The sequence below is a fragment of the Schistocerca cancellata genome, chromosome 3, assembly GCF_023864275.1.
Source record: "Schistocerca cancellata isolate TAMUIC-IGC-003103 chromosome 3, iqSchCanc2.1, whole genome shotgun sequence".
NCBI lineage: Eukaryota > Metazoa > Arthropoda > Insecta > Orthoptera > Acrididae > Schistocerca > Schistocerca cancellata.
In genome coordinates, this window is record NC_064628.1 from 511616238 (window position 1) to 511632227 (window position 15990).

At 40.1% G+C, this 15990-nt stretch overlaps 1 protein-coding gene across 2 annotated transcripts in view; it reads left to right on the top strand.

Moving 5' to 3' along the window:
- Positions 1-15990, top strand: part of LOC126175305 (threonylcarbamoyladenosine tRNA methylthiotransferase) — a 140073-nt gene that overhangs the window by 87210 nt on the left and 36873 nt on the right. For both annotated transcript variants that reach the window (XM_049922006.1, XM_049922007.1), the window contains one exon: positions 5692-5880. In XM_049922006.1, coding sequence (XP_049777963.1) covers positions 5692-5880 — 189 coding nt within the window. The remainder of the gene's footprint in view (positions 1-5691; positions 5881-15990) is intronic.

Genomic DNA, 15990 nt, shown 5'->3' on the forward strand with positions numbered 1-15990 from the left:
GGGGATCTTTCCTGACTAGAGATGACAGGGTGTTGTTGTGTCATCTTCATCATCGTCATTCATCCCCATTGCGGTCGGAGGAAGGCAATGGCAAACTACCTCCACAAGGATCTTGCCTAGTACAGCGGTGCGGGTCTCTCGCATCGTCCCCTATGCTTCTCGGAGTATGGGACCTCATCATCATCATCATCATCATCATCATCATCATCATTGTATCACAGACACAGTCCCTTCGACTGTTCAGGGATGTCACTAAACCCGCCCAAAGCTGTAAACAACCATGCATGAGCAGTGCCTATTAGAGAGAGGGGGTCCGACAACCGATCAGTTCCAGTCATTCCATCAACAAGGAGGTACACGGCTCGCATTGTCTGTAGTTCAACCATTCCTTGACAGTCAATACTGCGGTTTGATCGCATCTGCATTGTTACTTTGTGCCAGGAAGGGCTTTCGACAAGGGAAGTGTCCAGGCATCTTGGAGTGAACCAAAGTGATGTTCGGACATATAGGAGACAGGATCTGTCGATGACATGCCTCGCTCAGGCCACCCAAGGGCTACTACTGCAGTGGATGACCGCTACCTACGGATTATGGCTCCGAGGAACCCTGACAGTAACACCACCATGTTGAATAATGCTTTCCGTACAGCCACAAGACGTCGTGTTACGACTCAAATTATGGGCAGTAGGCTGCATGATGCGCAACTTCATTCCCGACATCCATAGCAAGGTCCATCTTTGCAATCACGACACCATGCAGCATGGTACAGATGGGCCCAACAACATGCCGAATAGACTGCTCAGGATTGACGTCATGTTCTCTTCACCAATGAGTGTTGCATATGCCTTCAATCAGACAATCGTCGGAGACATGTCCGGAGGCAACCCGGTCAGGCTGAATGCCTTAGACACACTGTCCAGTGAGTGCAGCAAGGTGGAGGTTCCTTGCTATTTTGGGGTGGCATTATGTGGGGCCGACGTACACCGCTGGTGGTCATGGAAGGCGCTGTAATGGCTGTATGATATGTGAATGCCATCCTCCGACCGATAATGCAACCATATCTGTAGCGTATTGGCAAGGCATTTGTCTTCATGGGTGACAGTTTGTGCCCTCATCGTGCACATCTTGTGAATGACTTCCTTCAGGATAATGAAATCGCTCGACTAGAGTGGCCAGCATTTTCTCCAGACATGAACCCTATCAAACATGTATGGGATGGATTAAAAAAGGGCTGTTTATGGATGACGTGAACCACCAACCACACTGAGGGATCTACGTTGAGTCACCGTTGAGGAGTGGAGTAGTCTGGACCAGCAATGCCTTGGTGAACTTGTGGATAATATGTCACGACAAATACAGGTATCCATTAATGCAAGAGGTCATGCTACTGGGTATTAGAGGTACTGGTGTGTACAGCAATCTGGACCACCACCTCTGAAGGTATCACCGTACGGTGGTACAACATGCGATGTGAGGTTTTCATGAGCAATATAAAGGGCAGAAATGATGTTTATGGTGATCTCTATTCCAATTTTCTGTACAGGTTTTGGAACTCTCTGAACTGAGGTGATGCAAAACTTTTTTGGTGTATGTATTTGCCACTGACAACCCACTTGCTTACAAAATTTCAAAGATAAAAATTTGGACAGCCTGTCTTTAGAGAAAGCAGCTGTATATAAATTCAGTACTGCAGCATTACTTTAATTTAGGGACCTGGGTAATCACATACCGTATTTACTCGAATCTAAGCCACACTCAATTCTAAGCTGTACCTGAAAAATGAGACTCGAAATCAAGGAAAAAAAAATCTCCCAAATCTAAGCCGCACCTGAAATTTGAGATTCAAAATTCAAGGGGAGAGAAAAGTTTTAGGCCGCACCTCCAAATTGAAACAAAGTTGGTCCATTGTAATATGAGACACAATTTAGGTCGAATGAATGATGATACAGGTAGTTTGGTTCGAGTCATAAGCTTAGCAGTAAAGCTTTACCAGGTAGCCATTGCTATGTGTCAGGCGCTTCGTCTGTATTTATACGGGTACCCTTCCTTTTGCGCGTGCTTCGTATGGTTTTGTGTCATGCATTGTTTGTCGCATTCTGATGATGAGTGTTTACGGCCTGTTGCTACTTGCGGCGTGGCTTGCTTTTGTGCATGCTACCGCCGCTTAAAAAAAAAAAAAAAAAAAAAAAAAAAAAAAAAAAAAAAAAAAAAAAAAAGAGATTGTTACTAACACTGCTGCTTTCTTTGATAATGATCAACAAGAACCAAATAATAGACTGCATATAAATGAAGATGTTCTGAACGAGAGTTTAGTGAAAATTTTTCTCCATTTGAAAATCTTTGCAGACGCCTCTTCAGTACATTACATTCTGCACAGAAATCTTAGATACAAAAATCTAGTCAATTGCCGTGCTTCATTTCTGACTGTATCACTATTATGCATAAGAATAATACGAATATAAATATGACATGATATGTATATTCTTCCGCGTTTGCTGTTGTCTCTCTCTAGTTTCGTAGTTTATTAGGCAGACAGAATTTAAATGAGATAGCAGCAAACACGAAAGAACACATGGCAAAATGTTTATATTTGTATTATTCTTATGGTGAAGAGAATACTGCATGTGATTCACAATTCATAAAAGTCCCTGTTAGCAACCATGTCTTCTCACAGGTAGGAAAAAATTCAGAACGTAGAGTTGGCCATATTGACAAACATCCCTAACAGTCTTGCCAGTCGGATTTCATAGTACATTGAAACGCTGCAACATTCGAAGATGAACAATATGGAATTTGTATTTACTTCGATGGATAATGTATGAAAATGCAGTGGTCGAAACTCGGGGCGGAGGAAAAAAAGCTCATCTTCCACCTTTTTTTTTTTTTTTTTAAAATGACGCAGAGGTTTTGGCGCCAGTATTTATCTTTGTGCCTGCAAAGCATAACTGTGTAACGCTACATATATTCGACGGCAGAAGTTAGGTGTGGTGGCACCTACCAACATTTTTCAGAAGTTCCGCTTACTTTGCACTCGATTCTAAGCCGCAGGCGGTTTTTTGGATTACAAAAACCGGAAAAAAAGTGTGGCTTAGATTCGAGTAAATATGGTAATATTTTAAACTGGAAATATACCTAATTGAAAATTCCCACTAGTTGTTGACAGCTTTGAAATTGATAGTAATAGTGATTGTTCAGCAGTTAATATTGTGTTCATTAATGAGGATCGTGGAATACAAATTATGGAAATAAAAACACAAACTACAATAATGAGTCAGAGATTTAGGAACCAGGTTTTAAATTGTAAGACATTTCCTGGGGCAGATGTGGATTCTGACCACAATCTATTGGTTATGAACTGCAGATTGAAACTGAAGAAACTGCAAAAAGGTGGGAATTTAAGGAGATGGGACCTGGATAAACTGAAAGAACCAGAGGTTGTACAGAGTTTCAGGGAGAGCATAAGGGAACAATTGACAGGAATGGGGGAAAGAAATACAGTAGAAGAAGAATGGGTAGCTCTGAGGGATGAAGTAGTGAAGGCAGCAGAGGATCAAGTAGGTAAAAAGACGAGGGCTAATAGAAATCCTTGGGTAACAGAAGAAATATTGAATTTAATTGATGAAAGGAGAAAATATAAAAATGCAGTAAATGAAGCAGGCAAAAAGGAATACAAACGTCTCAAAAATGATATCGACAGGAAGTGCAAAATGGCTAAGCATGGATGGCTAGAAGACAAATGTAAGGATGTAGAGACTTGTCTCACTAGGGGTAAGATAGATACTGCCTACAGGAAAATTAAAGAGACCTTTGGAGAGAAGAGAACCACTGGTATGAATATCAAGAGCTCAGATGGCAACCCAGTTCTAAGCAAAGAAGGGAAGGCAGAAAGGTGGAAGGAGTATATAGAGGGTTTATACAAGGGCGATGTACTTGAGGACAATATTATGGAAATGGAAGAGGATGTAGATGAAGACGAAATGGGAGATAAGATACTGCGTGAAGAGTTTGACAGAGCACTGAAAGACCTGAGTCGAAACAAGGCCCCGGGAGTAGACAACATTCCATTTGAACTACTGATGGCCTCGGGAGAGCCAGTCATGACAAAACTCTACCATCTGGTGAGCACCATGTATGAGACAGGCGAAATACCCTCAGACTTCAAGAAGAATATAATAATTCCAATCCCAAAGAAAGCAGGTGTTGACAAATGTGAAAATTACCGAACTATCAGTTTAATAAGTCACAGCTGCAAAATACTAACGCGAATTCTTTACAGACGAATGGAAAAACTGGTAGAAGCCGACCTCGGGGAAGATCAGTTTGGATTCCGTAGAAATGTTGGAACACGTGAGGCAATACTGACCTTACGACTTATCTTGGAAGAAAGATTAAGAAAAGGCAAACCTACGTTTCTAGCATTTGTAGACTTAGAGAAAGCTTTTGACAACGTTGACTGGAATACTCTCTTTCAAATTCTGAAGGTGGCAGGGGTAAAATACAGGGAGCGAGAGGCTATTTACAGTTTGTACAGAAACCAGATGGCAGTTATAAGAGTCGAGGGGCATGAAAGGGAAGCAGTGGTTGGGAAAGGAGTAAGACAGGGTTGTAGCCTCTCCCCAATGTTATTCAATCTGTATATTGAGCAAGCAGTAAAGGAAACAAAAGAAAAATTCGGAGTAGGTATTAAAATTCATGGAGAAGAAGTAAAAACTTTGAGGTTCGCCGATGACATTGTAATTCTGTCAGAGACAGCAAAGGACTTGGAAGAGCAGTTGAACGGAATGGACAGTGTCTTGAAAGGAGGATATAAGATGAACATCAACAAAAGCAAAACGAGGATAATGGAATGTAGTCAAATTAAGTCGGGTGATGCTGAGGGAATTAGATTAGGAAATGAGACACTTAAAGTAGTAAAGGAGTTTTGCTATTTAGGGAGTAAAATAACCGATGATGGTCGAAGTAGAGAGGATATAAAATGTAGACTGGCAATGGCAAGGAAAGCGTTTCTCAAGAAGAGAAATTTGTTAACATCGAATATAGATTTAGGTGTCAGGAAGTCGTTTCTGAAAGTATTTGTATGGAGTGTAGCCATGTATGGAAGTGAAACATGGACGATAACTAGTTTGGACAAGAAGAGAATAGAAGCTTTCGAAATGTGGTGCTACAGAAGAATGCTGAAGATAAGGTGGGTAGATCACGTAACTAATGAGGAGGTATTGAATAGGATTGGGGAGAAGAGAAGTTTGTGGCACAACTTGACTAGAAGAAGGGATCGGTTGGTAGGACATGTTTTGAGGCATCAAGGGATCACAAATTTAGCATTGGAGGGCAGTGTGGAGGGTAAAAATCGTAGAGGGAGACCAAGAGATGAATACACTAAGCAGATTCAGAAGGATGTAGGTTGCAGTAGATACTGGGAGATGAAGAAGCTTGCACAGGATAGAGTAGCATGGAGAGCTGCATCAAACCAGTCTCAGGACTGAAGACCACAACAACATGAAGAATTTCACCTGTAATCAAACAAATCATTTACTACATAGTTTTTTCGCAGTCTATACTTACACTATTTGAGTCCAGTGCTCTTGTGTAGTTCTGAAAACTTCTTCTGGTGTGTGTATAATTTCATATTTTGAATCATACATTTTATGTTGTGCATATCAAATAGTTTCACCATTGCTTGCTTTCTTGCAGGGCACTCAGTAAGATTATTAGGACAAAAGAAAGAAGGTGGCAAGAAAAAAGGTGGAGCTTCTTTACTGCTTCCCAAAATACGGAAAAACCCACTTATAGAAATAATACCTATTAACACTGGTTGTTTAAATCAGTGCACTTACTGCAAGACAAAACATGCAAGAGGCGAGCTGGCAAGTTATTCGCCAGGTAAAGTAATAGCAGATGTCATGGCTTCATATTTTATCTTAAGTTCTGTAAATTATGTTTAAATTTAGTAATTTTTGTTTGTTTAACTGGAAACAGTGAAACAGTGTTAATACAACAAAGTTTGCCTGCAGTTCATTTCCTTTCTGTATTCATAGGTGAATGTGATTTGTAATTGTGTGTGTTGTAGTTACTAAGAGTTGATACAAAATGCATTCTTAAGCATGGATATAGTTGATTCTTCTGTAATGAAAATATCTTCTGGGAATCATTTTTAAAATATTGTTTCTTAAAAGCCATTTTGCAGTTGGCATAAACAGGTCCTCAGTTTTATTTTGGTGATAATGAATGATACTGTGGATCTTAAATGTTTGTGGATATGGGCCATATTTATTAACACATTAGCCAGGAAAATGTGTTAAGAGAACTTAGATTATCCAGTGGCCATAAATTGACCATAATCAATCTGCAGAATAATAAGAAAATTCCAATACAGTTGTGTTGCTACATCATTAAAGCATTATTAACCAATGGAAAATCCAGGATGGAATACCTTGATTTGCCTCATGTGCTCTCCAAAGAAATTTGCAGTAACGCACTGACAACTGAATAATATGCCACATGTTTCAATTTTAGTAAGGAAAGTTCTGGCAAAACTGTGCTTGTTGATAACTCAGTGCTTCTGCTATTTGTTGAATGATCTCCTTTGCTCCAAAGTATTCCATATGTTCTATGTGATAAAACAGCAGAGGAGAAAACTGTCTATAGATTATTGCACAGTGTTTTCTCCAGCACAAGCATAAATTAAAGACCATAGCACATAAGGTATGAAAGTTACCTGGTAGTGATAGAAGATGGAAACAATATTTTCTATTATAAAGTAGTTTCATTCCAGTGTGCTACGAGAAATTATGAGATTTTTACAAATGACCTCTAGACAGGACTATTGAGACCTGGCATCACTATTGTTCTGAAATTCAACATTTGTTGTTGTTAAAACAATGGCATTTCAGTAGTTAGTTATGTTGTTTGTTTACAGAAAGCATTTAAAGAAACAGTGACATGAAAAAATGAAAATTTCATTCAAACAACGGAAAATTCAGGATGGAATAATGACAACGCCATGAAAAGGATAGATTGATATTCACCATATAGTGGAGATATTGAGTCGCAGACAGGCACAACAAAAAGATCGCTAAAAAATTAAGCTTTTGGCCAAAAAGCCTTCTTCTGAATAAAATAACATATGCACACACACTTTCATGCAAATACAAATCACACACACACACACACACACACACACACACACACACAAATACCGTCTCTGGCTGCTGAGCGTGATTTTTGTTATTCTTTATTTTAAATTGTAAACACATTTTTCTGAAGGTGGTGTTGAGCAAAGCACTGTTGCTGAGTAAGGCCATTATGTCAATGATGAATCTTGTGGAAGTCGACCGAGATTGCTTGTTGTTCCAAAAAACATTGATGCTGCAAGCAAAATGATTAAAGAGGATTGGTATGTGAATTACCAAGAGATAAGGCATCTGTTGGCATATCAAACACAGCAGCACATTCAAATCTTCATGAAGTTTAGCTGTGGAAAAAGATATGTTCCCATGGAATTCTGTACAATTTAACTCACTCCAAACCCCCTTCAAGAGGGCCCAAAACATTTTCATGGATATGTCAGGGGCAAACGTGGGGCCCTGAGGTATTGCAGTATTTTTCTCCTCATTTCTCGTGCTGTAGCGCCTTCCCCCCCCCCTCTCTCTCCCCCCCTCTCCCTCTCCCTCCCCCTCCCCCTCCCCCTCCCCCTCCCTCCCTCCCTCCCTCCCTCCCTCCTTGCCCCCTCCCTCCCTCTTTGGCAAAAAGTATTGTATCAGTCTTAAAGGGCCCCTGCTGGAACTAAAGTGGCTCATCACGAGGAGAGAAAAAAAAAAAAAAAAAAACTTCTTACACACTAATTACTCAATGGCCTCCTTCCACCACAATACACTGTCAACGACTTACAACAGAACAGTATGCCAATTGTGTTGTTCCATTTGGAGTAGCATCGGTTTGCTCAATTTGCTCTTTAAAATCATCCAGTTTTTCTGGCCATGCAGTGTAAACTCTGTTCTTGAGAGTACCCTACAGATAGATGTCTAGATTGAGATGGAAATTCGCCACTCCCTCTTCATCCTATGCATCTGACAGAGAATTTTTGATTGAGAAATGCCCTCGCAACATTGCGAAAGTGAGGTGGCCATCCTGTTGAAAGTAATAATCTTCATTTTCCAAAAAATCGTTAAGACCAGGAGTTATCATACAGAACATTTCTAAGTAGAGTCATCTGTGACAGTGTTCTCGGAGATGCACAGCCCGATTAACCCTGTAGAAGACTGACCACACCAGACTGATACTACTCATAGATTAAAATGCCTTTCCTCAGTTACATATGGATTCTCACTATTCCAGTGCATGCAGTTGTAGCAGTTAATTGTTCCATTATGTTTAAACAAAGCTTCACCTGACCAAAAAATCAGATCTTGAAAACATTGTTCTTCTTCACATCTGTTAATGAACCACTCAGCAAATTCACATCATCTATTGGGATTGTCCTTCTTAAGAGCATATAAAAATCTCAAGATGTAAGGCTTAAATTTCTGAGCCTGCAAAATTTTATGAACACTGCTTTTGCAGATCCCAGTCAATGAGAGCTTTGGGTATTGCATGTACACCTGGATCACTGCATCAATGCTTTCATTGTCTGTTGAACATCTCTTTCTTCCGCAGTGTCTCTTCTCCATATCCTGCAATGTTCCTTTGATATCAAACTTATCTTGGATTCTTGTAATTGTTGCCCTTGTAGGTGGTGATGTTCCAAATTCAACCCTACAGTGTGATCGTACCTCACTCACACTCTTTTTTTCCAGTAACACTTTAGCACCCATTTCTGTTGATCCAGCGATAACGTCATGCTTGTTTACAATCCTGGAACAAAAGAAAGCATTGTGTTTTTCCACCCCCTTCTAGATTTTTACCCGCAAAAATTGTACGTCTGTCCTCCTTTAATTAAAGAGAAATTCAGTTTCAGAGAAAGAATGTGTGTGTGTGTGTGTGTGTGTGTGTGTGTGTGTGTGTGTGTGTGTGCGCGCGCGCAGTTTTTTTGTTGTAACCGATCTTCCACCCATTATGTTATGTCAGAGGAGATTGTTATTTATACATCTTGTGCCACAGTATAAAAATTAAAATTTATATCGAATAAATTGTAATGAATGCAGTGAATCTTACGAATGAGCAGAAAACAACAAAAATTCCTTCCATGGGAGTATGACTTAGTTAAAAAATGCACAGTAGGAATAAAACTGTGTTAGAGTAATTGAAAATTTGCTCATATATAGACAATAAAGGATATTGGGAGAAAAAGTAGTTGTTTTAAACAAGTATAAGAGGGGGAGGGGGGCAGATAGGAGAGACTCAAACTTAACAATAATTACTTTCAGTACTAAGTGTCAATAGCTGAAAAACGTAGAAGAAAGAATAAAAAGCTTCCCTGGCACATGATAAACAGCGTATACCCCCTGGGTTGTTCCAGATGGCAAGCACCTAAAGTAGTATACTCACCAACATATGCAGAGTATTCATTTGGCAATAATGTGTTGATGAGGATGGCGATTGATTAGTGCTGCCAGCTGTCTGTCACTGTGATCTTTGTGCATGCTTAAACAACTACATGTGTTACAGGGAGTGGAGATCTTAGCTTAACCATATAGATCCCAAGAGTAGCCCAAACTTATATATTATGTTCATTCTCAAGGTGTACAACTTACTGATTGGGGGGGGGGGGGGGGGGGGGGGGAGACAACTGTTAAGGCGAAACAGTTGTTGAAAGACAACCCCTGGGGCGTGTGCTGCCCAGTGCCAAGCAAGGCTCTGCATGAGTGGTTTGCATAGATCCCTAGACGTTTTAAGAGAAGTTTTCAGGTGTTTTTTGAAGGAAAAAGCTCCCAGCGGTGTGGGGAGGAAAAAGATGCCCAAATAGATGAGATCTCATAAAGCTTCCTTTAGTGACAATAACAAAACATGTACCATAATACAGAATATGTTTATAATTGTAAAACATGTGGAAGGTTCATTTGAAAATTCTCTTCATATTTTACAAACAAGGTTTTGGCTCTGGCTGTTCTGTTGGAATCTATTAAGTTACTGTGCAATCGTGTTCTTCTCATCAACAGAGCAACTTTATGAAAGTTAAAAAGCTTGGTCAATACCCATTTTAAATTAAACAATAAAACTCCAGGCTGGGATGTCAACAACATTAGGAAAAGACAGGCACAACAAAAAGATCGTTCATTACACATTTTGCTTTTGGCCAAAGCCTTCTTCAGAAAAGAAAATGCACACATTTACACAGGCAAGCACTCCTCACCTGCACATGACTGCCATCTTCAGCAGATTGGTCCAGAATGCAGCTGTCATGGTGAACAAAAGCAGCAGTCTGAAGTGAAGGGGGAGGGATATAGGTACGGGGGAGAAAGGGGGGGGGATGCTGTCTGGTGAAGTGCTCAGGAGGGCTAGATGGAGCCGTGACAAGAATGCCAGGCCAGGGTGTATACGACCCTGGAGATCCAGGAAAAACCCGGGAATTTTTTCATCTGGGAGAAAACCAGGAAAAACCCAGGAATTTTTTAGAATTCCAGCAATTTTTCATTGTTTTAGTTTTTAGTTAAATTTTTGTAATTTTGATTGATAAGAACCGATACTCTACCATAGGATATTACTGTATCCCGGTATTGCAGAATAATACTTCAACAATAAAACATAAAAGAGAGAGAAAAACGAAAATAACTTAAATTGCAAAGGAAATGCGCCTTATATAACAATGACCCACTGTGCTCATGCAAGCGTCTGCCAACAGCAAAAGGTGTCAAAGGCCTTAGGAATACTATGCAATGCTTCATAACAACAAATTGCCTCCGATGAGTGTGAAGTCACAACTGTTTACATTAGATTCGTTTTAGCAGTTACGAGCGGGCTCATGCACTTGCGCACTTGAGTCTCATTTGATTAGTAGATTCTCCCACTTCTGGCTACAGGAATGTGGCTGTTGGCTGTACAAGCAGTCGCAGCAAGCAGCTAGGTGCTACCGGGAAAAGGAGGTGCCACGTTCAAATTCTTGTTTCACAAAGCGCCTAGCATCCAGCGCACGTTGGTCTATCAATTATTCATATGATTTTGAAACCTATCCCTGTTGGTTTTTGAACATTTTTGAATGCATTTTAAGTTGATTTCTGAATGAATCATAAGTTGATTTTTGAATGTGTGCATAGTGTACATGATGTCTTTGTCAGGAGAATCCTGGTCGCATCTGGAAATGAACTTTTCACAGACAAAAGGAGACAGGGCTATACGAGCTGAGCAGAGTAAAGCCGAACAGATGAGTGCCAATCGCTGTCTGATTATGTGATTGGGTTTGCGAATGATCAGCATTCTTATAATTACTAGCAAAATCCATAGATTCAGACTACCAGAATGGAAATAAACGACTAACAGGAATAACAGGTGAGAAAGATCACGTATGATCTTCTCGAGGTATCCTAGAAAATGAAATTTTGACAGAAAATTTTTGGCCAGATTGCTACACTAGCAAGGATCAGTTGTACAGTCCCGCTTAAGTTCTATTCTGGAAATAACGTGGAAAACGTGTTGTACCAACATGTAACAAGGCCTAACCGGAGAATAATCGCGGGATAACTAAATCTGTGATTCTGGCAGGGTTATTGAAGTTAATCGGCGAACAAATTTTGACAATGGCAGGAATAGCTACAGAATTGTTGATGACAAGATTGTTTGATAGAACAAGGAAGGAGAAGAAACGAGGACATCACACAAATTATGGAAAAATAAGACGAGTCCAAATTTATATAAAAATTTCGTCATACTACTTTTCGATCTCATGCTTGAGAAACTGGTGCATATGAATGAAATGTGAAACTATTTCCTAACATAAAGCTTTTTGCTTGTAGTAGACCTAATAGGTATTTGATATTGGTACTTCGTGAATTATATTCTGTAGTGTTATAAAAATGACCATTTGTGCCAAAACAGTCTCGTTTATTTGGTGTGTGTTACAAAATTGTTGCAATATTAGAAAGGCCCATTTTGTTGTATCAAGCAGCAGTGACAAAATAGACGTAATCAGATCGAGAAACTACACCAGTGTTGGGTATTATTTGTATTAACATCTTTTTCACTATCAAATAACAACATTTTGATTTTTCGTGTAGCAAAACGTTTGACGAACTTTGATGAGGTAATAGATTCATTCACAGAAAGGAAAGCATGCCATGTAAAGCTGTAACACGATTAGAGAAAAAATGCTAGGAGCTAAGGATTGAAGAAATGTGTACTTTCTTACTTTGTCTCTTTATTGGTTTTATGTATCCTATATTTAATTTTATGTCACACAAAATAGCAAGTTATTGTTCTCTCGATTACAAATAATCCCATTCGCTATTAATTGCGAGATATTTTTATTATTATTATTATCTTTTTTTTTTAAAAAAAAAAAAAAAAAAAAAAGAAAGAAAGAAAGAAAGAACGAGGGGCAGGTTGGGAGCAAGAGAGTCACCACAGGACATTTCAATTTCCACTGTCCTGAATATAATTTGATGGCATCCATTACAAAATATACACGTTTCAATTCCACAGAGTGAAATGCAGTGCCTTACTATAGAGGAATGTTGTATGAAGAGGCGTGGCACTGCACTGTGGCACACTTAGGACCAAATAACATGTCTTACATTTCCTCGGACACGTTTTATGTTTCAGGCTTTTCAGAAAGATGTGCGCTACAGGATGAACATATTTTTGAAAATTTGATTTTTTTTTAGCACTGACCCGGTTCGCAAATATCGTAGATCCGGGGCTGATGTGCAGAGCAGTCTGAGTTATAGTGGGTAGTCTTCACGTGACCCGTGTTTACATTTAGTGATTTTGCTGTTTCCCCTACATTTACTCTCACGTCAAATGAAAACAAAACAGATATCTGTGGCTGGGAGCTATCAGGTGAATTAAAACACGTTCACATAATTACGGAAGGCTAAAATATGTTATTAGTTTCAGATTTTGTTTTATTTCCACTTTTCTGGCAGTCAAGCATTAATCGCCTTGCAGAACAATGAAGTTATTTGTGTCTGTTTGCTAAAGAAATTTGACCTTTATTAACCTTTTCCGCAGAGGCAGTCAATGTATTTGAAAGGAAATGTTTAATTCCACAGTACTGGCTAGTTTTAACTGTACGCTGCATTTCAAGTGCATGTTTTCATTTTCTAGCACGTATGGCATTATGCCATAATAAAGAACGAAACATGATATAATACAGTACTGGTTCTCCAAGAAAATTTACATCCCGTAAACCACACTGAAAAGCTTAATATCAGGTCAAAGTCTACTTAATTGGGAATCAGGACATACGAATGTGCACTTTAAGTATGCACTTTAAATGTGCACATTTTAGTATGGTTCACGAAATTCCGATGCTCTTGGTATATCCTCTGATGTCTTGTTTCTTTTATGACCTTCCTGCGTCGTGGAAGCTGTGCAAGTGCAGTGTCACCTGTTTTCTGGCGTTCTCTGGCAACTGCTGAAACAAACCTATATGTAACAGGTCGCGGGAAAATATTGCGAATGGTGGTTTAAAAAGTGTTACTTTCAAAGTAAATATCCTTTTACATAAGTTGAACTATGTGCGAGAATGTATCATGAATTTCTTAAATCACAGAGCGTTTCACTCTCATTTAAAAATCAACTCTTTGTTTGATAATGAGCCATTTAGAAGAATCTCGAACCCTAAAGATCAGACATTTATGTCATTATTAAAACTTTTACTGGCACATTTGTGTGATATATCTTAAATTGTAACACACACGTAAAAGATCAACATTATATGCGAAAGCTTAGCTTCTCATGCAGCTTATTAACCTTAGAGACCAATACTGTATGTGAAAGCTTTGCTTTTCTTGTAGCAACACTATGTATATTAATTTAAACTTTCCCTGTTTGTGTGTTCGTGCTACTTAATAGTGATGTTGCTGTTGGCTGACTACATCACATGTCCTATGCTCTGAATATCCGCTTTCATTGGCTGGCGAGATCACATGACATGAGCTACGACTGCCTTACAAAAGCGCATCGCAATCTCGATTTCAACGATTCAGAAAGTAACATGCGGTGTTTGGTGGAATTCCAATGTATACTTTCGTAATACGAAAATACGCACCGTACATGTTTCTGCACATCAAAGATATTTCCAAAACGTGTCTTTTTCCCTGAGTTTCATTTTCTAAAGTGCCGGAAAATTCTACACCCATGTATAAAAGTTTAACAATTCAAAGGAATGGTAAGTTTTGCAGTTCCGAGGGAAAATATACTGTCACTTAACTTGGAAAAAGTGTTTTTTCACATGGGAGAAAGTGTATTTTTAGCCGGGGATATCCGGGAAAAAATCTGGGAATTTTTTTTCCTTGTCCATGTATACACCCTGCAGGCACATCGGGTGGCTCTGGGGCAAGGAGGGGGAGGTGAGCGGAGAAGGAGAAAGACAGTTGGGTGTCTTGGCAGAGGGTGGCACTCAGTGATTGGGGGAGGGGCATTTCGGGAACAGAGAATGAGTTGTAGAGGTGACTCCCATCTGTGCAGTTTTGAGTGACTGGTGGTGGAGGGGAGGGTCCAGATAGCCATGGCTCTGAAGCAGCCATTGAATTCAGGCATGTTATCTTCAGCACTTCCTCTTCATCGCACTGTGTCCCAGTCCCACAGTGAACTGAGGCGCGCCGCGATGCAATTCGTGCACAGAGACATGCTCTCCACATTTTTAACCATCGTACTACGATGGTAAACTGCATTCGTTATAAACAGCGTGGACAGTGTCATCGAGTCCTTCGGGGGAGCAAAAAAGCTAGCTGGATTTCGTTTACTAGTTCTCATAACAGTTCTACTCCATCTTCCGTCATGTGGGTCAACCTCTGATGGCTCTCTGGAACTGAAGTCTATTCCCCAATTTCTGGCCTAACAGTAGCAGACCATGTCATAGTGTGGACCCAACTGCTATCTCTAACACCTTGGGCTGCTATTTCCCGAGATATCGAGCTCCATGCAGTATCACCCTGCCTTTTTCCATCAGGAATGAGTTGAAGAGGCTCTGCCGATACCTTTCTCTTCTCAGAATCGTGAGTGCTACTACGCCGCCTTTACTATGAGGGAGTAGATCACGCTCTCACTTCAAACTTGATCCTCCACCCCAGGGCTGGACGACTTTCACATTCGGATGTTGCAGAACATTTCCCTTGCGGGCAAGCACTTTCTCCTTCATATGTACAATCGCATCTGGGCAGAGTGCACGTTTCCCAGATGCTGGCCTGAAGCCACTGTCATACTCATACTTAAAAACTCGGTAAGGACAAACAACTTCCTCCTAGCTACTGCCCTGTTTCTCTCACCAGCTATGTTTGCAAGGTTATGGAACATGTGAATCATGCCTGGCTGGTATGTTGACCTGAGTCTTGCAATTTACTAACCACTGCACAGTGTGGATTTTGAGCGTGCCGTTCTACAGTTGATCATCTCATCTCTTTGTCAACCCATGTCCTGAATGGTTTTCTGCGGAAATACCAGACTGTGTCCATGCTTTTCAATTTGAAGAAAGTCTATGACACCTGCTGGAGGAGTGGTATCCTCCATACTCTGCATATGCAGCTTCCATGGCCGCATGCCCCATTTCCTTCAGGAATTTTTAAAAGATTTAGTTTTCATGGTATGTTTGGTTCTGTCTTGTTGGGCACCTTTATCCAGGAAAACCGTGTGCCTCAGGGTTCCGTCCTGAGCGTCATCCATTTTGCTATCACCATGATCACTATAATGGCCTGTCTCCCGTGAGCATCTCTGGCTCCCTTTTCATTAACGATTTTGCAGGCTATTGCAGTTCTCCCCAGACTTGTCTCCTTGAGCAGTGTCTTCAGTGATGTCTTGATCACCTTATATTATGGAGCACAGGCACTGGCTTTCATTTTTCCACTGACAAAACCATTTGTATGAAATTTTGGCAATGCTATTTGTTTCTTCCGCCGTCTT